Below are 21,654 nucleotides of genomic sequence, written 5' to 3'. Positions count from 1 at the left end.
TATTTCTCTTTCGTTAAATGCCATGTAAAAGTGGCATATGTTCGTTCATTTGTGTGTGCAATTTTCCCTACCATACAAGAAACATATTTTCTTGGTCTAATATATATATATATTTTTAAAGAAAATATAATATTTATGTTTTGATATTTAAAAAATATATATAGCCAGCCACAAAAAAACGGTTTATATGAAAGTTATGAAGATGACAATTTACATGGAAGAAATCCACAATTAGTTAAATTCTTCTGTAATATGATAATCACAAATGTATTCTTGAAGCTGTGATGATGAATCAAAAAGAAAGCTTTTAAACAGCTGTAAAGATTACACATCTCAAGTTTTTAGTTTAAGCAGTTATTGTAACGAGTAACAAGAAAAAGGTGTGACCTTTAAATCGTTTTCCAAAAAAAAAAAAGACATTTTTTTTTCGCTTATCTTTTTTTTGGTCCTTATGGATTGAATTGTACATCTGATCTCAAGTAAAATTTTCTAGTGGTTGGTTCTGTGCCTTTTTCTCGTCCCGATCGAGTTTCTTCTCCTAAAACTCCAGAATTTGGTCTTGAAGATCTCAAAAGGCTCTTCCTTTTGTCATATTTCTTCTATCCAGAGATGTAAGTTGCTACTAGATTCCGCCATAACTATCTGAATCTTTTCTTTATCGATCCAAATAGTCAAATATTCGCATCTGGGTCAAATCGATTCAAAACACTTTTCTTAAATTGATGTGTTGAGTTGATTAGGTCTATTCTGAATCATGTTCAAGTTTATGATAATGGATTGGTTCAAGCTAGCTCCTTTCTTTGATTTTGATTGCTGAGTAGTGTTTTTTTTTTAAAGTTGATTAAGTCCATTGTGAATCTTGTGCACGTTTTTGATGAAGAGATTAGATTTGTGTAGGATTCTGATTGGGTCAAGCTAGGTTCTTTCTTGAGTTTATTTTACTGAGTTGATAGGTCAACTCTGAATCTTTTACAAGTCAATGAGCTAGAAAACGGATTGTACAAGATTCTGAATTATTCAAGCTACCTTTTTTTTATTTTTATTTTTGGATTGTGGAGACAAGAGTGATGTTGTTGTTTTTTTGGCAGAAAGAGATGGGTACATACCTAAGTTCTCCGAAAACTGAAAAGTTATCAGAAGATGGTGAGAATGATAAGCTCAGATATGGTTTAACGTCTATGCAAGGCTGGCGTGCTACCATGGAAGATGCGGTGAGTCAAACTATTGGCTTCTTGCTGAACTTATGAAACATCTTAAAGTTGAAACCTTGGATCTGTATACCTGACTCTCTTGATTGTAACTGGTTTGATTTGACTAGCATGCTGCAATTCTTGATTTGGATGATAAGACATCTTTCTTCGGTGTGTACGATGGCCATGGAGGTTAGCAAATACTGTCTATACTGTTGAATTTAGTTTGAGATTCTTTTGAAGCTAAATGGAATGAAAGCTTTATCAAAGTACTTAGGGAAAAGAAGTTATTCTTGTGATTCTTGACCATGGCAAAGACTTAGAAACTGTTGCTTATATTTTGTATAGTATAATACTTCTGGTACATTTTTCGATGTTTCATGCTTTACATTCGTTTTTTATATGAAACTCAAAAGTACTATATACGAAATGTTGTAGGTAAAGTTGTTGCAAAGTTCTGTGCCAAGTATCTACACCAGCAGGTTATCAGTAATGAAGCATATAAATCTGGAGACGTAGAGACATCTCTTCGAAGAGCATTTTTTAGGTTTTACTTCCTCTTTGACATTGTATTACTTTTACTTCCTCTTTGACATTGTTTCGAAGAGCATGTTCTCTTAGAGTAATTTACTTTTACAAACAAAAGAGTGTTCCTCTAAAAATTGTGCATTGTAAATATTGTAGAATGGATGACATGATGCAAGGACAAAGAGGTTGGCGAGAGTTAGCTGTACTCGGTGACAAGATGAATAAATTTAGTGGCATGATAGAAGGATTTATATGGTCACCAAGAAGCGGTGACAACAATAACCAGCTCGATAGTTGGCCTCTTGAGGATGTAAATTTTTTCATAAACTTGCTTCACTTGGCTTCTCCCATATTCTCTACATGATTGAGTTGGGACCTCTAAAGCACACATGCCTTTGCTCTTATCCAGGGTCCTCATTCTGATTTCTCGGGACCAAATTCCGGGTGCACAGCATGTGTAGCTCTTATTAAAGATAAGAAGCTCTTTGTTGCAAATGCTGGTGACTCACGTTGTGTGATATCAAGGAAGGCTCAGGCTTACAATCTTTCTAAAGATCACAAGCCTGATCTTGAAGTTGAAAAAGAAAGGATATTGAAAGCTGGTGGCTTCATTCACGCTGGTCGAATCAATGGAAGCTTGAATCTGACAAGAGCCATTGGTAAGCTTTTTTTCTTTCTCTGCCACTTTCATTACCTGGAGATTTCTGTTTTTACATGTAATCTTAATCGAAACATCCTTTCTTCTTTTTCTTAGGTGACATGGAATTCAAGCAGAATAAGTTTTTACCATCTGAAAAGCAAATGGTTACTGCTGATCCAGATGTAAACACTGTAAGAATCTAACTTTTTAGTATTTACCGCTTGGTTTTGTTCTATTTAAACCTGACTTGTTACTGTATCCTCTCATCAGATTGACTTGTGTGATGATGATGATTTTCTTGTTGTTGCATGCGATGGAATATGGTAAAAAGATGTCACTAATTGTTTCATTTTCCACATATATAAGTTAGTTGATAATTTGAATCCATCTTATCTTCTTCAGGGATTGTATGTCTAGCCAGGAATTAGTGGACTTTATCCATGAACAGTTAAAATCTGTAAGCTAACTCTTTTCCTTCTCCTACTCTCTCTATGACAGTTTTTGTTCCTGTCTTGGTTTGTAACATTGGTTAAACCTTTCAGGAAACAAAACTTTCCACGGTATGCGAAAAAGTTGCTGATAGATGTTTGGCTCCAGACACTGCGAGTGGTGAAGGTTGTGATAATATGACCATCATTTTGGTTCAATTCAAGAAGCCTAACCCAACCGAGACGGAACCAGAAGAACCCAAACCAGAACCAAACCAGGATGAGCCGAGCTCGTCAAGCTAGATATCTTTAAAGAGCCAAGAGGAAGAAGATTTGTGAAAGTCTCTTTTATCATTGACTTTTGGGTTCAACATTGTAAATCTTTCGAGTGGCTTAGATTCGAGAAGCTGGCTTTTTTTGGGATGTCAGTTTTTAACTCTCATTTTCCAGCTTCTGGTATGTCACACAGACCTCGGTTCATGTAATCAAAAATGACTTTGTATAGCTTTCTTGCGATTGGTCACATAGACTCATATAGTTTCAAAATTCACATGGACTTCTGATGATGTTTTCTTCAGTCTCTCATAAAAGTTAGAAAATGTTACACATACAATCTTGATTTTATCTTTTGAGACATAGTTTTTTTTCACCAATATGTTTATATATTTTGTTTTGCTTTCCTTTTTAATATTTTTCTGGCAATCTTTTTTATAGTTTTCTGACAATTTTTTTTGTTTAAAGGCTTAATTTTCTGACAATCTTGACGAGTTATAATAAATTAAATTTATAATAAAATAGTAGCGATGAGCCAAGTACAACGATCACTTAGCTAACACAAAATGTAATCATAACAAAAGAAACTAAAAGAAAAAAGCTTTTCGAAAGCAAAAGCTCATCTTAAAAAGCAACCCCCAAAACCACATGGTTCCAAATTAGAACCAAGCCCACAGACCAAGAACAAGACCTAACACAACATAACTGCCACCAAGCCTAACTGAGCCACTTGTAGGAGCTGGAGCCAAGGCTGGACCGTCTTCAAACTCAACCGGAGAAGGAGCAGGAGAGATGACACTGTGACGAGGACTAATCACGACGAGGCTCAACTTCTGACCTTTCTCACAGTGACCGTTAACTCCACTAATGAAGTAGAATGGACCAGACCTGTCCAATTTCACCTTGGTTTCTCCATCGGTGTAGTTAGCCAAAGGGTTCGTGGTGTTACAGCTGTTGTAAGCTTCTTTACTTACTTCCAAAACCGAGTCTTTACCAGCTTCGTACCGGAAAACTGAAAGAAGAAAACACAAGTGATATGTCAGAAACAGAGCATCTTAGTTAGAAAACAGAGTATTTATGATTACTCAAAAGCTGGGGAGGAGAAATTACCGATAAAGTCGCCGACTTTGAAGCGAGCTTTTTGAGCCCACTCTGTGAATGAGTAAGAAGAGGAAGGAGGGATCTTCCAGTCACCAGATTTACCACCGACGGTGACTTCATTTGCAGCGGCGAGAGAGCATAAGAAGATGAAGGAGAAGATAGCTAGGGGAAGCGAAGATGAAGAAGAAGCCATAGAGTGAAGATGGAAACAGAGTATTGAAAATGTTTTACTAAGAAGAAGCAAAAGATCTACTTAGTTGTTTGGGTTTTTTAGTGGTTTTGGAGATTGTTGAAGTTTTGAGGAGGTTCTAGTGATGTTTTTATAATGGTGCAAAATCGAAAACTAGCCGTTAGATTATTTACTTTTTTTTTTTCTTTTTTTTGTCAAGAAAGAAATGAATTTTGAAATGGTAAAGAAATGTTGTTACTGTAGCCGTTGGGAAGAGGTGTTGAGTGATGTAACCGTTAGAGAAAATTTGAAACATGTAATTATGGATACTGACATGTGTCATATGTCGTGTGTTGTCAGCCATGCTATTGCTATGAGTGTTTCTCGTTTTCTCGCTTTTCTAATTTTGACAAAATAATGAAATTAAAGTAAATAAATTTCGAGAAAAAAACAGACGAAAGTAAAAGTGAAATCCAGTCATTCACCGTATAAAACTAGGCCTGGACATTCGGGTATCCGTTCGGGTTCAGTTCGGGTATTTCGGGTTTTCGGGTTTTCGGGTTTTCGGATTTAGAGGTATAGGATCCGTTCGGGTATTTCTAGACTTCGGGTTCGGATCGGGTTTGGTTCGGGTATTTCTGGTTCAGATTCGGATTACCCGAAGTTCACAAAACTCAAAATTTAAGTATCTAATATAGTGTAAATTATTCAATAATACGCAATATATCTAAAAATTTAGAGTATTTTCTACCCAAGTTTACTAATAAACAGTTTAAATACTTCAAATTGTCAAAGATATCTAAATATCTGAATATTTTGAACACTTATATTATTAAAATTATAAATATTAATAATATATTACTACTATATATTAATAATGTTGGTATATTCGAATACCCGTTCGGATTTCGGTTCGGATCGGATTCGGATTCGAGTTTTCGGATTTAGAGATTTAGAACCCGTTCGAGTATTTTACAATTTCGGATACGGATTCGGATCGGGTTTTTTGGATCGGGTTCGGATCGGATATTCGGATCCGGGTATTTTGCCCAGGCCTATATAAAACAGTGTATTGTGTGATGTATTGGGTATTTTCCCCTGCTGGGTAATACGAAAGACATACCTTTTAGGCTTTTACAATTTCGGATGTATTGTTTGGGCCGAAGAGATTTATTTTGGCACAAATCAATATAAATTTTATGTAAAAGACCAATCGCCGAAGGAAGGGAACTGACTTCGAGAGGCTACACTAGATCCTTTCACCCTTAGGAACTTTCTTCTGGTAATGATGATTTATTTTAAAAGCATGCAAAGATTCACTATTCGAATGCGAAAAAACATAAATTGCAAAGATTCACTATTCGAATGCCAAAAAACATAAATTCAGATCAACATGTAAACCAAACTACATTGCCAGAATTTATATCATATACTAGATTATGCCTTATTGACAATATCCGGTTCACTACGCTATTGGTAGATGATGTGCTCTCTGCTATTGCATATCACAATGCTTTTCCCCGGTTTAAACAAGAAAGTAAAGAAATCCCCACAATATATGATCTAGCCCTGGGCATAAAATCCGAACCCGATTACCCAACCCGGAACCCGACCCGAAAACCGGGTTCGGGGTGGGTTCGGGTATAGCTATAAAACCCGAATGGGTTCTATTTTCCAGAACCCATGGGTTCGGGTTAAGGTTGGGTAATACCCGATACCCATTCGGGTACCCACGGACCCGAGCAACATAACACTCTCTCGAGTCTCGACATATGAAGCATTTAAAGTATTAGGGTTACCTTTTGTTTTGTAATTCTTTGTCGATTGAGTTTCCTAAAATCTCTCGAGTTTTGATTCGATATATATTCATCATCTATTCTAAATTCCAGAGACAAACCTGGAAACCCTACCTGCTTCTAACTCCGCGGAGACCTTATCGTCGCCGTCGAAGGAGATAAACTCACCACCGTCAGCCTTGTCGCGAAATCACTCAGAGGTATGACTTCTGATTTTTTAGGGTTCTTCTTCTTTCTCTCAATTCTGTTATTCTTTTGATTCAAACGACAAACAAAATTAGATTTTTGAATTGATTTGTGTTAAAATCGATTGCTAAATTTGATTGCTAATTGGTAATTGCTTGTTGTTAAACGATTTCTCGACATTACTAATTAGATTGTTTAGTTGATTTTTATCTCTAGATTGTTACTAGATTTGATTGTCATCTTCTTGTTTTGTTTTAGATTTGTTACTAATTTTGTCATCTTCTTGTGTTGTTGTTAGTTCATAGTTGTTACTGGTTTTGTAATTTTCTTAATCAATTGATTTACGATTCTAAAGAGTAAAGATTAATTGGTTTGTTTGTGTTTTTAAAATGCAGATGGCGTCTTCTTCTGAGCCAAATCCTCCCGATGATAATGTTGAAGTTGAACTAAGTGGATCCGATTCTGAATCCGATGATGATGTTCAAACTCCTGGTTCTGAAAATAAGAGGAAGAGGAAAGAGAGAGTTAGTGACGATGGAGGAGGTAATAGTTCTGGTAAGAAGATGAACACAAGATCATGGGTTTGGGATCACTTCACCAAGAAGGGACCAAAGCAGGACAAATGCGAATGCCATTACTGTGGGAGAAACTTGGCTTGTGAGACTAAAAATGGGACTTCTACAATGAAGAAGCATCTCGAATTGTTCTGCAAACAATACAAGGTATGGAAAGATGCTAACGGTAATGATCCAACTCAAACTGTTTTTACTTCTGATGGTGCTGGTGGTAGTCTTAGGGCAGTTAAAGTTTCAGAAGCAATATTTAGAGAGGCTACCAATGAGTTGATAGTACTTGCAGAGCTACCCTTATCATTCGTAGAGTGCTTGGTTTGGAGACATTTCTGCTCCAAGGCTCAAATGTATAAACCTCTTTCTAGGAGGACAGCATCGAGAGATATTATGGAGATTTATGTCAATAAGAAAGCAGCTATGAAGAAGATTCTTGGGCAGAACCAACAGAGGTTGTCATTGACTACGGACATATGGGTTTCAACAACTACTGGAGCGAGTTATATGGTAATAACTGCTCATTTTGTGGATGCTATGTGGAAGTTAAGGAAGATGGTCATAGGATTCAAGAGTGTTGATGATCATAAGGGTGAAACAATCTGTAATGTTCTCCTTCAGTGTCTAGCCGAGTGGAATATACAAAGAGTGTTCTGCATCACAGTAGATAATGCTACAGCAAATAGTTCTGCTATGACTAAATTTAAGAAAGCTATGAAGAACATTGGAGATAATGCATTGATATTGAAAGGTAAGTATATGCATTTGAGGTGTGCTACGCACATATTGAATTTGGTTGTGAGAGAAGGTTTACAATAGGTCGACAGTAGTGTGGCTGGAATTCGAAATGGTATTCAGTATGTGAGAGCTACAACAAACAGACTCAAATCATTTGATTTGCGACTTGAGGCAGTGAAGATTAAAAGGGGAAGTGTACCTTTGGATGTGAAAACAAGATGGAACTCGACTTACCTCATGTTAGATCAAGCTTTGAAGTTTAGGTTGGCATTTGAGAGGATGGAGGCTGAAGATAAAGTGTATAACGATTACTTTCTAGAAAAGGTGGATGGAACGAAAAGGATTGGACCACCAATGCCATCTGATTTTGATGAAGTTGAGAGGTTGGTTTCTACTCTTGTCATATTTTATAAGTCCACATTGGTTCTTTCTGCTTCAAATACGGTTGCCTCTCATAAACTCTACAATGAGATAGTTTCTGTTACTAAGAACCTGAGTGAGTTAACTACAAGTACAGATCCTGAAGACCCTTTGAAAAAGAAAGCTTTGTCTATGTTAACAAAGTTGGCAAAGTATTGGGATCCATTTGGAGATCAAGTTGAAATGAATAGACTGATGATAGTAGCAAGTGTTTTTGATCCTAGAAAGAAAACGAAATTTGCTGAGCTCTGTTTTGATGCTTTGTATGGGAAAGGCAGTATGGAGTCTGTGCATCTTTTAGATGATTTGAATAGTATCTTGAAGGACTTGTATGATGAGTACAGTAGAAACAGTTTACTAAACAAGACTGGTTCATCTTCTCAGTCACATGGATCATCTTCCCAGTCGCAGACCCGAGAGCAAGTTGCACCGGATTTTTGTCAGAAAGCAGGTATTGTTGACATGGAAAACGTATTTGATGAGATGGTGATGGAAAAGGTAATTTACAGCTCCTCTAATGAGTTGGAAATTTACTTGAAAGATAATGTGGAGAAACCAAGTATTCTTAAAGGTACAAAATATGATTTGTTATCTTGGTGGAAGGTTAACAGTGGGAAGTATCCGATTTTGTCTCTAATTGCTAAGGACATACTTGCAATGCAAGTGTCTTCAGTAGCCTCTGAATCTGCGTTTAGCACTAGTGGTAGAATTTTAGAACCGTATAGGAGCTGTTTAACACACAAAATGATAGAAGTGTTGATCTGCACCGAGCAATGGCTAAAAGCTGAAATTTATATCAATGAAAAAGGAGTCTCCACAGTAGAACATTTGCTTTCGGAAGTTGAGCATGATGATGAACTTTTGAGAGGTAAGTTTTATTTTTATTGTTTAACTCTTTCTACAATTTTGAATATGATTTTGATTGTTCTTACGGTTTACATTTTTTTTTTATAGAGTATGAACCTGAATTCACGCATTTGGACAGCTAATCTTGAGAATGAGTCACCCAGATGATCTTTATAGTTTGAACTTTGAATGGTTAGTTTAAGTATATACTATATAGTCTCTACTCTCTACTCTTTGTATTTGTCATTATTCTCATTGTTGTTATTGATATTTGTTTCATTTTGTTTCAGGAAATTTCAAATCAAAGACATCAATCACCAAGTTTCTACTTTCTATCTTCTATTTCTAATTTTCTATGTTGCACTTTCACATCTAAACTCTTCTTTGCTTTCACTCTTTCAGCAACTTGAATTTGTTATCACTTATCACTTTTCTATCTCTTTCAGTTTTTGGATGTTAAATTTGGAGTTATATTCTATGTTTTCATTAGTTATGTGTAATAGTTATGTGATTTTAGATGCTAAACTGCAGATTTAGGATGGTAAACTGCAGATTTTTTCGTGTATTTCAAGTGTAGTTCGGGTTTTGGTTCGGGTTTTCGTTGAGTTCGGGTACACTTTACCCGAAACCGAATAGAACCCCTTTTTTCGGGTTTTTTCCGGGTTCTGAAAATTGTAACCCAAACCGACCCGAACCCGATACTACCCGAACCGAACCGAACCCAAACATAGTAAAATACCCGAATGGGTTCTATTTTCCATTACCCATTAACCCGAACCCGAACGGGTAATACCCGAACCCAAACGGGTAACCCGAATGCCCAGGGCTAATATGATCTTTCAACTACTAAAAAAATATGGTTTGCTCGAACTACTAGGTATAAGATGATAGAAGCATAAAACTATATACTCATAAGTAAAATGATTCTTGGCCCAGGGCCGGTGTATATATCCCAAAATTGTTACGGTCCCGGTTTAATTTTAGAAAAATGGGCTTAATTACATATAAATTTTTTTTTGAAAATTTTTTTGGGCCTTAAAATACACTATTTTTCATACTAATTTAAAGTGGTCCCAGTGCAAATGCACATCTTACACTCCTCTATGGCCGGCCTGCTTGGTCCAAACAATAATTTGTTTTCGTAGCCTTGGGCTTAGAGCACGGGAACTGATATATTTCAACCCAAACATTTTCGAAAGTGTATTTTTCTAATACAATATGACAGTGTATTTGAACCATTAATAAAATCCAAAAAATCTACCTGAACTTTTATTAATGGTGTCAAAACCGACTAATTTAAATATTAGTCAACTGTAGAAAATGCTGACAAAACATGATATAGACGCTGACGAGACATGTTAGAAAGCACCAAAGAAGGTTCAATGTTGATCAACTAGTCGTTCAAAAGGTTGTAGAGAAGATGGCCAAAGTAGAAACTACATTAACGTGATTTCTTGAGGTGATGATCATCCAAAGGATTTCTTATGAGAAATACCACGACTCCACTTTCGGTAAGGAACTATTAATTCTTCACCTCTTGACAATCATTGTCAAGTGCTAAAAAGAATATACCAGATGAGTTTTGTCCATAAAAAACAAGGCATAATAAGATCCACCCAATATATCTACAAGAGGCGTGTTTATAAGATAAGGGTCGATTTGGTTGAACTTTAGCATGATCGACCCTCGAATGGCTCATCAATTTAAATTTACCAACGAGACATAATAAACTCATTTGTTCAACTGCATAACTTGTTTGTGCAACGTTTGCCATTGATTGAAACTATTTAAAGGCATGTATCATGTCTAGCGTCACTCACCCCATAAGAAAATATCTTTTGCTTTAGGGCATGTTTATAGGGGGATCAGGTGAGGGTGTTTTTAGAGGAGAAATATTGTAAAAATATTGTAAAAATATTGTAAAAATATTGTAAGATCAGGTCTTAAGAACTTTTGTTAAGAAGTTAGTTATTAAGAGAACAAGTATAAGATCTTAAGATTTAATAATATAATATTCTTATAGAAATTTATAAGATCTTAAGATCTTACAATTATAAAAATTTATAAAATGACATTTTAATTGCAAACTTATAAAACTTTTATTAAAATTCAAAAAAAACAAACATATTACTTAATTAATTAAACAAGACAAACATTTTATTTAATTAATACATAGATTAATGACCAAATTTATTCCAAATATTCTCAATCAAATCCTCCTTTGATCAATCATAGCATACATAGATTAATGACCAAATTTATTCCAAATATTCTCAAACAATTATCTTAGAAGTCGGGAAGATTTTGATTACCAGCTTCATTCGATCATAGCAACCAAAAAGTTTTGAGTACACACAATTAAAATTCAAAACAGAGAGGATGTTGAGTACTTTTAATAACAAAACTTTCTATAGAGCGTTTCAAGCATCAGAAAACAAAACTAGAAACGCGACTTGCGTTTTCGACCGGTGTACTTGGAGTCAGCAGGAACATCGTTTCCTTTCTAGATAGAGAGAGCCATAGTTTGTTACCATTCCACTCTCTTCGTCTTCGCTACTGTCATCTTCAGAGCAGCCCTCATCATGCTCATTTTTCCCGGTTTGAATACTTGTCTGAACAGAACCACATGTGAGGACCAAGAACTCTTTTCTTTTCTTAACACTGCAATAAAAGAAAACATTGCATGTGTTTAGTATAATGACAAGTATTTCAGCGATTATATGTGTGAAATTAAACACCAAAAACAGCATCAACATGAAACGATCGTGGTAACGCATAGTTCTAAGCCAACTTTATTTTCTTGATTGTAAAAGAATGTTATAAATGGAATTGGCAACAACATACCTGTGTGGATAGTCAACAACAAGTCCACCTCCAAATCCAGCTTGTAAGGCCTGGCGAAGAATCAATTCACGCTTCTTGATATTCTCAGGGTACACTTGAAAAACGGCTCGTGCTCCTCTTGACAAGCAACGGTATAGTGACCCAAAGTAAAAGATCACCCTCAACTTCCCTTTCCACAGCGACATCTACATTGTCACCAGAGGGCTTAAGATCACAAGAGATGGGAAATGACAAGAAACAGTTTACAAAGAATAAACTTACTAAGCATAGAAGCTGAAATGTCAAGACCAAGCCAATGATGACCGTTTTCAGAAATTGTTTCCCCACTCAAACCAGATCCACAACCTGAAACAAGAATAGAGAATTAGTTCTTCTCTATTCTTGAAAACAAAGCTAAACAACGAGACATTAACATAGGCACTACATCAGCAGCTCAACCCACAGATTCAGTATAGGCAATGGGGATAACGAAGTAAACATTGGATCAATCCTCAAATGGAGAAAAAGAAACCAACCTGTACGGACTCGGCGTGATCACCCAAGTTCCTATACTCAGGATTCGGTTTCGTTCCGCCGGCGTAACCGGAGGTTGTTCGTACGACGCCGTTGATACAACCAAATCAGATATCGAGATCGGTGGACACGAGGAGACGAGGAGAAGAAGAGACGAAGAGATCGGTTGAATTGGTGTTTTAATGGCCGGAACACACAGGAATTGGAGACAAGGTGAGAAATCTCTCGGCGTTTCGCCTTTTGGGAGAGAAGAAGAAGAAAACCCGATTTGGAGAATGAAAAAAATGAAAATGAAACGAAGGAAAAAAATTGATTTGGGAAAAAAATTCTCTTCCAATCAGAGTGAGACACATCTCCGAAGATCATGCCCAAGAACTGATCCCAAATAAGATCAGAAGGCCTGATCTAAAGGCCACTATTCATCAAATCTGATTTTTTAAAGCCCTAAGATCACACCCCCAATTATCCCGATAAACATGGCCTTAGTGTCATTCTAATCGGATTTTATAGCCTAAACAAATCATTCCCCCAAAAAAAAGGTTTATAAAAAACAGGCACTTTTCTTTTTAATAATTATTTATAACCAAACTAAACTACACGGTCTCCCCTTTAAATCTAGTGTGTGTACTTGTTCAAAGATTATGTGTAATAATAATTAAATGAAGCCATTTGCAAAAAGGTGAAGAAATTAAATGTATTTCTCCGTGTTTAGTAGGATAGAAAATAAAAAATTAAATTAAAAAAAACACAAAAAAAGACATGAATATTGGAAGACATGTATGATGTATCTCATATGATATAGTCCTAATCCTAAAACCAAAGTAACAGATCTCTTTGGGTCCTCCTTTCGTGTTTTTTTCTTTCTTTCCCAATCTCTGTCTCAAATGAATCCGCCATAGCTATCTATCATCTTCATCTTTATCTTCTTGGTCAAACAAACCCTAGTTTCTCTTTCTATACAGAATAAACCTAACTCTCTCTTCTCTCTCTCTCTTTCTTTCTCTGTCTGCATCATTTCTTCTTTCGCATGTGCAGAGCTATCAACAACAAAAAAAAAAAAGCATCTGTTTTTGATTGAAAGCTAAGTTTCCAATTCCAAAACAGAAGAAATTGAAAGTGTGTTTGTCAAGACAAACCACCAAACTAGAAGAAAACAAAACAAAACCCACACCGCATTGTTCCTTAAAGACCCAGCAAGGAGATTATCTCACGCTTCCTCCTTTTCTTCCTGACATTTTCCTCGTTTTTTTGTTTTCTGGTTATTTGGGGTTTTATTTCCTGCAATTGTGGGTCTCATTTGGTAATAATTTCTAGGGATTTTTGTGGTCTCTCTGCTTTTTTGGGTTAAGCATTTAAAGAAACCTCAATGGCGTTGTTTAGAAAGTTCTTTCATAGAAAGCCTCCTGAAGGTTTGGTTGAGATCTCTGAGAGGGTTTACGGTATGTTCTTCCTTCTTTCTTTAAGTCTTGGGTTTTGGTTTAGCTCTCTCCTTCTTGCTCTTCTTAAGCCTTTGGAGTATTAATTTTTAGAAAGTTTGAGTTTTTTTAGGTCTTAAAGATTCGATTTTTACCGAGTTATGCCTGTCTAAGTTCATAGTGTAGTGTCAGGCTTGTTGGTTGAACTGAATCTTGACATTTGATAGCTTAAGATGTTAAACTCATGATTAGATTATTTTCAGGTCTTGTATGTTCACTAGCTTGCATGACTTCTCAGATTCTTTTGCTTATCTTATCCTATGCTCTTGTGTAGCTTAGAGAATTTAGACCATTTCAGTGAAAATGATACAAAAGATTGCTCTATAAGCTGCTGACAGAAGATGACATTGCTCTTATAAGTGTCCTGTTTTCGTTTCTACTTCTTGCTAGGCTTATTGATTGAACTGAATCTGACATTTGATAGCTTAAGATGTTTAGCTCATGATTATTTTATTTTCAGGTTTTGTATGTTCACTGGTTTGCATGAGTTTTTAGATTCTTTTGCTTGTCTTATCCTATGTTCTTGATTCTTGACTAGCTTAGAGAAATTGACCATTTCAGTGAAAAAGATACAAAAGATAGAAATTGACTTCTCAAGTTTGCTGTCTATGTTTACAGTCTTTCATTGCTGCTTAACCACGGATATGTTGGAAGGTGAAGAAGATTACAGAGTCTATGTAGGCCGCATAATGAGTCAGCTGCGAGAACAGTTTCCAGGTGCATCGTTCATGGTTTTTAATTTCCGGGATAAAGGTAGCAGAAGCCGGATGGAGAGTGTACTTACCGAGTATGACATGACCATCATGGACTATCCTCGCTATTATGAAGGTTGCCCTTTGCTTACAATGGAAACGGTTCATCACTTTCTTAAGTCAGCTGAAAGTTGGTTATTGTTAAGTCCACAGAACATCTTATTGTCGCACTGTGAGCTTGGCGGCTGGCCGACGTTAGCCTTTATGCTTGCTTCGCTCTTGTTATACCGCAAACAGTTTAGTGGAGAACAGAAAACACTTGAGATGATATATAAGCAGGCTCCTCGTGAGTTATTACTGCTAATGTCTCCACTTAATCCACTGCCTTCACAATTGAGGTTTCTTCAGTATATTTCGAGTAGGGATGCTGAGTCTCAGTGGCCACCTCTAGAACGTGCCCTTACATTAGACTGTGTCAATCTTAGATTCATTCCTGATTTTGATGGTGAGGGTGGTTGCCGTCCCATATTCAGAATATATGGTCAAGATCCTTTTTTGGCATCTGATCGGACTTCAAAAGTTCTGTTCTCGATGTCCAAGAGAAGCAAAGCTGTTCGGCAATATAAGCAGGTGATACTGAGAGCTTTCCTAATCCATTTGTTTATTCATTCATTCTCTCTCCATATTATCATACCGCTACGTCCTAACTTTTTCGTCTTCTGTTTCAGGCAGATTGTGAGCTGGTAAAGATTGACATCCATTGCCATATTCTTGGTGATGTTGTCCTGGAGTGCATTACCCTAGATAGTGATCATGAGAGAGAACAGATGATGTTTCGGGTTGTGTTCAATACTGCGTTTCTTAGATCAAATATTCTAACACTTAACCGTGATGATATTGATGTACTGTGGAACACAACGGATCGGTTTCCCAAGGATTTCAGAGCTGAGGTGAGTATTTATCTTACTTCTCTTACGATTTCTTGGTTTCCCAATTAAAAGAGTCTCCTGTTGTTCAAGCTTGAAATGACAAGTATGAGACTAGTCTTTTGATAGAAGTACTTTGTGTACTACATCTTTCTGAGTCAAAAATTTTCATGCATTTATTCAGATTATACATTGTTTCATTAAAGGTTTCAACATTTTTCTAAGCTGTTATAAGCATTTTATGTTATACATAGCCAATTATCATTGCAAGTCAAGGAAGGAGTAACATTCTGTATGTTTGCTCAGGTTATATTTTCGGAGATGGGTGCTGTTAAGAATCTTGTCTCTGTTGATATGTCGCATATGGAGGAAAAAGATGTTCTACCTATGGAAGCATTTGCTAAGGTTCAGGAGATTTTTAGTGAAGCTGAATGGTTAGATCCAAATTCTGATGTTGCTGTGACTGTTTTCAACCAAATAACTGCAGCAAATATCCTTCAAGAAAGCCTGGATTCAGGTTCTTCTCCTCGAAGCCCTGACTCACGTAGCCTATTGGAATCGGCACTTGAGAAAGTTAAGGAGAAAACCAAGTTGATGATATCTGAAAATATTGCTTCAAGTCCTGATGCATTCTCTCCTGAATGGAAAGAGAAAGATACAGTGTCTGGTCATAAGTCTTATGCAGATCCGAATTCAATCCTTAAGAAGGTTGATGAACCGCATGGACTTCGTGTTTCAGTCCAAAGAAATGTTCACTCGAAGATAATTTCACCTCGAGTGGTCCAAAGTCCAGTAACATCACCACTTCCAAACCGTAGCCCCACGCTAGGATCACCTGCTTCAGTATCCAGATTTCACAGCTCCCCTTCTACTCTTGGGATCACTTCAATATTACACGATCATGGTTCATGTAAAGGTGAAGAGGCTACTTCATCATCACCAGCCTCACCTTCAATTTCGTTTCGACCAACACTGCATCAGCCTACACCATCACTACCCAAAGAAGAAGCTTCTCCAAAAGTTTCACAGTCGCCCACACCTGTTTGTTCAAGTGGCCCTCCTTCAGCAGAAGCAGCAGTGACGTCACCACCATTGCCATTGCTGAAGCCACTTGGGAGTTTGTCTCGTCCGCCTCCACCCCCACCTCCCATATCCTCTCTGCGCTCCACTCCTTCACCAAATTCCACCAGCAGTTCCATAGCAATTCAAGGGCCTCCTCCACCTCCACCTCCGCCTCCACCTCAACCACAACCTCAGCGTTCTGCACGTTCAACTTTGCCTCTGCCACCACCGTTACCTCCAAAGAAATTGTTAGCTACAAGTAATCCTCCGCCGCCACCACCGCCACCTTTGCATTCTAATTCTCGACCAGGAGTCCCCACGAGTTCTTTGGCGGCGAAATCTCCTCCTGTTCCTCCCCCACCAGCCCCTGCACCTCTGTCTCGTTCTCATAATGGGGGTTGTAATGGAACCATCCCTCCAGTCCCTGGACCACCATTGGGTTTAAAGGGCCGTGGGATTTTACAGAATCTTAGAGGTCAGGCTCAAACGAGAAAGGCCAACTTGAAACCGTATCATTGGTTAAAGCTTACTAGGGCAGTACAAGGAAGTTTATGGGCTGAAACGCATAAACCTGATGAAGCTGCAACGTATGATTATATCTTCAATACATCCTTTATACAAGTTTATGATTTTCTTTATTATGCTAACTCCGGCCATCTTCTAATTCTAGTGCTCCAGATTTTGATATCTCTGAGCTTGAGAAACTCTTCTCAGCAGTGAATCTTAGCTCTGACAATGAAAGTAAAGGTGGGAAATCAGGTCGACGTGCCCGACCTAAAGTTGAGAAAGTGCAGCTGGTAATTGATTGCAATGAGCATTCTACTGTTCTTGAACTTTTGTAAAGCCTTTAATTTTCCAAGTTTCATAACATGAACCTTTGACAGTAACTCTATTTTCGTCCTCTAACTTTGTCTATTAGTTTTGCAGATTGAGCTCAGACGAGCATACAACTGTGAGATTATGCTTTCCAAAGTTAAAATACCTTTGCCTGATTTGATGGTAAGCACAAAAATAAATTTCTTGTGACTCGGTCTATCTTACATATCACTGCTCATTAAATGCAAATTATAATCTGGCCTCATCTTGTTATGCTAGAGCTGTTCAAACCATATTTTTCTTATTGGAATAAATCTTGGGTTACAGAGTTCTGTTCTTGCATTGGATGAGTCGGTGATAGATGTTGATCAAGTTGACAATCTAATTAAGTTTTGTCCAACAAAAGAAGAAGCAGAATTGCTCAAGGTATTTTTTTTATTTCTTGCTCTTATCCAATTTTTTTCTGCTCCTGTATCACTAAAATTTTAGAAGTTATTATCATCTGGTGATAGCTTCTTTTGTGAGTAAACACTGATGCTACATCCCCTGTCTTGGTTTTCTTGCTTTCCGTAGGGCTTCACTGGAGATAAGGAAACTTTGGGACGGTGTGAGCAGGTTAGTCGAGTGTTCCACTTTCATATTTAAAAAATCTTCTAAGTGTTCCTTTTCGAGTTTCTAGGACCATTCTCATATTTCTTGGCCTATCAGAACTATTCTTAACTTACTGATTTCCTGGTATTTGTTTTGGGTCGAAAATCAGATAGCACTTCCTGTTTAAATTGGGAGTGATGCCTTCATAAAATTTCACTTTCATCTCTCGATGATGTACTGATAGCTAACTTCTGACTTTTCTGGTGATAGTTCTTTTTAGAACTGCTGAAAGTTCCTCGAGTGGAGACTAAGCTAAGGGTTTTCTCATACAAGATTCAGTTTCAATCCCAGGTAGGAGAATTGACTGGAGTTTGTATTTTTGTAATGCTTTCTAGTTTCTGAAAAACCTGGATCTTATATCAGTAAATGGTTGTTATCCTTCAGGTTACTGATCTTAGAAGAGGTTTGAATACCATACATAGTGCAGCAAATGAGGCAAGTCGATTTTTCATGCAAATAGTTTGTGAACCACATATTTTCATGTTGGTGATTTTCCAATCTAACTTTATTGCATGTCTCACTTTCCAGGTTCGAGGCTCGGCTAAGCTAAAAAGAATCATGCAAACTATACTTTCCTTGGGCAATGCATTGAACCATGGGACTGCAAGGGGTGAGCATATATCTATTACAGTTAGACTGCCAAATAGTGTTTATCTTAGAGAGAGGCATTGTTTCTATCAAAGAGTTAATTCGCCCTCCACAATGTCAAGTTATGAGTTTCTTATTTTTTGACAGGCTCAGCTATCGGATTTCGCCTTGATAGTCTTCTAAAACTCACTGACACTAGATCCCGCAACAGTAAGATGACTCTGATGCATTATCTCTGTAAGGTAGGAGATTTTTCAAACATTTACTACTCCTTTTTTTTTGGTTTAATGTTAAAATCTCTTTGTTCTTAATTAGGTTACTATATTCTTACATACATTAAATTTAATGTTTATATGTTATGCTAACGGTTTCTTTTCACCAAAAACATTTTCATGCTTGTACTTTTAGGTGCTTGCTGAGAAACTTCCAGAGCTACTTGATTTTCCAAAAGACCTGGTTAGCTTGGAAGCTGCTACAAAGGTATTTTTATTATTCGTTAACTCGGCGTTTGAGAAGAACACCTCAATTCACTTTGTGCCTTTGGTGATAATCTCTCTGAAAACATTCCTTGATGATAGATTCAACTAAAATACCTGGCAGAGGAGATGCAAGCAATTAGCAAAGGCTTGGAGAAAGTTGTACAAGAGTTTACTGCATCTGAAACTGATGGTCAAATATCAAAACACTTTCGTATGGTAAAATTAATTAGATATTCAAGAAGCTTGTTTAGTTATTGATTGCACGTGTCTCATCGTCTGCTTACACTTCTACTTCTGTATGCAGAACTTGAAAGAGTTTCTTAGCTTTGCTGAAGGAGAAGTAAAGTCCTTGGCTTCCCTCTATTCAACTGTTGTAAGGATTCTTTGGCCCTACCTTCTCTCTGTCTTTATTTCTTTTCTGAATCACTTTTACGTTACTGTGGTATGGATTCTTTGGTGCTACCACAATTGATTTCTCATTGTATTATTAGGGTGGAAGCGCTGATGCATTGGCGTTATACTTTGGAGAAGATCCAGCTCGTGTCCCATTTGAGCAAGGTAACAATTTGATGTAAACTCACTAATATGGTTTCTTCTCGTCTTACATCTTGTTTCTATAGATCATCTCCATTTGGTATTTGGAGGTTTGTCCTTTTTTTCCCTGACCTAAGATAAACCAAATCCTTACATTTGATTTGAATCTGCAGTTGTATCCACTCTGCAAAACTTTGTTAGAATATTTGTGCGATCACACGAGGAAAACTGCAAGCAAGCCGAGTTTGAGAAGAAGAGAGCACAGAAGGAAGCAGAGAATGAAAACCTTAAGAAAAGTGTGTACAATGAGAACTGAAACACAACTGCACACACAAAAGGATGTCGTTGTTGTCTACTACCGTTCGACCTCCTTGAGTTGCCTTTGGCAGTCCTGGGAACCGGAAACTACATGTTGCGGCTCCTAGTTCGGGGATTTTAGCCAAATATAGAGAACTTCCCCCCAGATATAGTTTCATCATCTGACAAGACACAGCTTTGGATTTAGTCTTTTAGATTAGAAAAAAAAGAGGAAACTTTGGTCCTCTGGTAGGTAGGTAACAAGAAAAAAGCTGGAATCCAGCGATTAGGTAATGAAGGAGAGATGCAGAAGAAGATTTAGCTTTGTATTTTGATGGGAATAGTATTAGATTGACAACTTATGCAGGAGTTTGAGTCCCTTCCTAGTTTTAATACAGAAACAGAAATGTAACTTCTAGTGTATAAATTTAGGGAGGGATTATAAGATGTGTAAATATTGAGTGTGTGTTATGGGTTTTTTTTTTGTGTTATAAAATTTACAAAATTTGTTCTCAATACTACTACTACTAAGACAACAAGAACCGCAAGTCCTGCAGTAAAAGATGAAGCTACTAAATTTTGTGCTTTGATTCTTATGGCCTAGATATAGAAATCTACGAGCTTTAACTCTTATGAGTTAGGACTCANATGGTAAAATTAATTAGATATTCAAGAAGCTTGTTTAGTTATTGATTGCACGTGTCTCATCGTCTGCTTACACTTCTACTTCTGTATGCAGAACTTGAAAGAGTTTCTTAGCTTTGCTGAAGGAGAAGTAAAGTCCTTGGCTTCCCTCTATTCAACTGTTGTAAGGATTCTTTGGCCCTACCTTCTCTCTGTCTTTATTTCTTTTCTGAATCACTTTTACGTTACTGTGGTATGGATTCTTTGGTGCTACCACAATTGATTTCTCATTGTATTATTAGGGTGGAAGCGCTGATGCATTGGCGTTATACTTTGGAGAAGATCCAGCTCGTGTCCCATTTGAGCAAGGTAACAATTTGATGTAAACTCACTAATATGGTTTCTTCTCGTCTTACATCTTGTTTCTATAGATCATCTCCATTTGGTATTTGGAGGTTTGTCCTTTTTTTCCCTGACCTAAGATAAACCAAATCCTTACATTTGATTTGAATCTGCAGTTGTATCCACTCTGCAAAACTTTGTTAGAATATTTGTGCGATCACACGAGGAAAACTGCAAGCAAGCCGAGTTTGAGAAGAAGAGAGCACAGAAGGAAGCAGAGAATGAAAACCTTAAGAAAAGTGTGTACAATGAGAACTGAAACACAACTGCACACACAAAAGGATGTCGTTGTTGTCTACTACCGTTCGACCTCCTTGAGTTGCCTTTGGCAGTCCTGGGAACCGGAAACTACATGTTGCGGCTCCTAGTTCGGGGATTTTAGCCAAATATAGAGAACTTCCCCCCAGATATAGTTTCATCATCTGACAAGACACAGCTTTGGATTTAGTCTTTTAGATTAGAAAAAAAAGAGGAAACTTTGGTCCTCTGGTAGGTAGGTAACAAGAAAAAAGCTGGAATCCAGCGATTAGGTAATGAAGGAGAGATGCAGAAGAAGATTTAGCTTTGTATTTTGATGGGAATAGTATTAGATTGACAACTTATGCAGGAGTTTGAGTCCCTTCCTAGTTTTAATACAGAAACAGAAATGTAACTTCTAGTGTATAAATTTAGGGAGGGATTATAAGATGTGTAAATATTGAGTGTGTGTTATGGGTTTTTTTTTTGTGTTATAAAATTTACAAAATTTGTTCTCAATACTACTACTACTAAGACAACAAGAACCGCAAGTCCTGCAGTAAAAGATGAAGCTACTAAATTTTGTGCTTTGATTCTTATGGCCTAGATATAGAAATCTACGAGCTTTAACTC

At 37.0% G+C, this 21,654-nt stretch overlaps 5 protein-coding genes across 6 annotated transcripts; 3 read left to right on the top strand and 2 right to left on the bottom strand.

Annotated features, from left to right (window-relative positions):
- On the top strand, positions 455-3,352 carry LOC104713968 (probable protein phosphatase 2C 21). Its single transcript, XM_010431198.2, has 10 exons — positions 455-611; positions 1,089-1,211; positions 1,319-1,382; positions 1,629-1,737; positions 1,875-2,028; positions 2,128-2,377; positions 2,473-2,549; positions 2,629-2,681; positions 2,761-2,815; positions 2,901-3,352. The coding sequence occupies exons 2-10, from the start codon at positions 1,095-1,097 to the stop codon at positions 3,087-3,089; spliced, it is 1,068 nt and encodes a 355-aa protein (XP_010429500.1). The 5' UTR covers positions 455-611; positions 1,089-1,094; the 3' UTR covers positions 3,090-3,352.
- LOC104713967 (early nodulin-like protein 1) lies at positions 3,555-4,461 on the bottom strand. Its single transcript, XM_010431197.2, has 2 exons — positions 4,170-4,461; positions 3,555-4,071 (listed from the first exon to the last, which is right to left on the bottom strand). Exons 1-2 carry the CDS (start codon positions 4,351-4,353, stop codon positions 3,719-3,721), a joined length of 537 nt encoding a protein of 178 aa, XP_010429499.1. The 5' UTR covers positions 4,354-4,461; the 3' UTR covers positions 3,555-3,718.
- LOC104713965 (probable 18S rRNA (guanine-N(7))-methyltransferase) lies at positions 11,362-11,910 on the bottom strand. The gene is made up of 2 exons (XM_019230104.1): positions 11,726-11,910; positions 11,362-11,542 (listed from the first exon to the last, which is right to left on the bottom strand). Exons 1-2 carry the CDS (start codon positions 11,908-11,910, stop codon positions 11,362-11,364), a joined length of 366 nt encoding a protein of 121 aa, XP_019085649.1.
- Positions 13,071-20,345, top strand: LOC104713966 (formin-like protein 18). Of its 2 annotated transcripts, XM_010431195.2 has the most exons (17): positions 13,071-13,677; positions 14,332-15,035; positions 15,134-15,355; positions 15,638-16,980; positions 17,064-17,190; positions 17,321-17,392; positions 17,537-17,635; positions 17,783-17,824; positions 18,071-18,151; positions 18,245-18,295; positions 18,389-18,470; positions 18,596-18,690; positions 18,857-18,928; positions 19,027-19,143; positions 19,232-19,300; positions 19,419-19,485; positions 19,635-20,345. In XM_010431195.2, the coding sequence occupies exons 1-17, from the start codon at positions 13,605-13,607 to the stop codon at positions 19,775-19,777; spliced, it is 3,459 nt and encodes a 1,152-aa protein (XP_010429497.1). In that variant the 5' UTR covers positions 13,071-13,604; the 3' UTR covers positions 19,778-20,345. The 2 variants fall into 2 exon arrangements, with proteins under 2 accessions (XP_010429497.1, XP_019085129.1); XM_019229584.1 differs by lacking the exon at positions 13,071-13,677 and having other exon boundaries at positions 14,919-15,035; positions 15,138-15,355.
- LOC104713964 (formin-like protein 17) lies at positions 20,452-21,611 on the top strand. Its single transcript, XM_010431191.2, has 3 exons — positions 20,452-20,566; positions 20,685-20,751; positions 20,901-21,611. The coding sequence occupies exons 1-3, from the start codon at positions 20,492-20,494 to the stop codon at positions 21,041-21,043; spliced, it is 285 nt and encodes a 94-aa protein (XP_010429493.1). The 5' UTR covers positions 20,452-20,491; the 3' UTR covers positions 21,044-21,611.

The sequence above is a fragment of the Camelina sativa genome, chromosome 9 (assembly GCF_000633955.1).
Source record: "Camelina sativa cultivar DH55 chromosome 9, Cs, whole genome shotgun sequence".
In the NCBI taxonomy this organism is placed as follows: domain Eukaryota; kingdom Viridiplantae; phylum Streptophyta; class Magnoliopsida; order Brassicales; family Brassicaceae; genus Camelina; species Camelina sativa.
The sequence above is the reverse complement of the archived record's forward strand: the minus strand, read 5'-3'. Positions and strand labels throughout refer to the sequence as shown.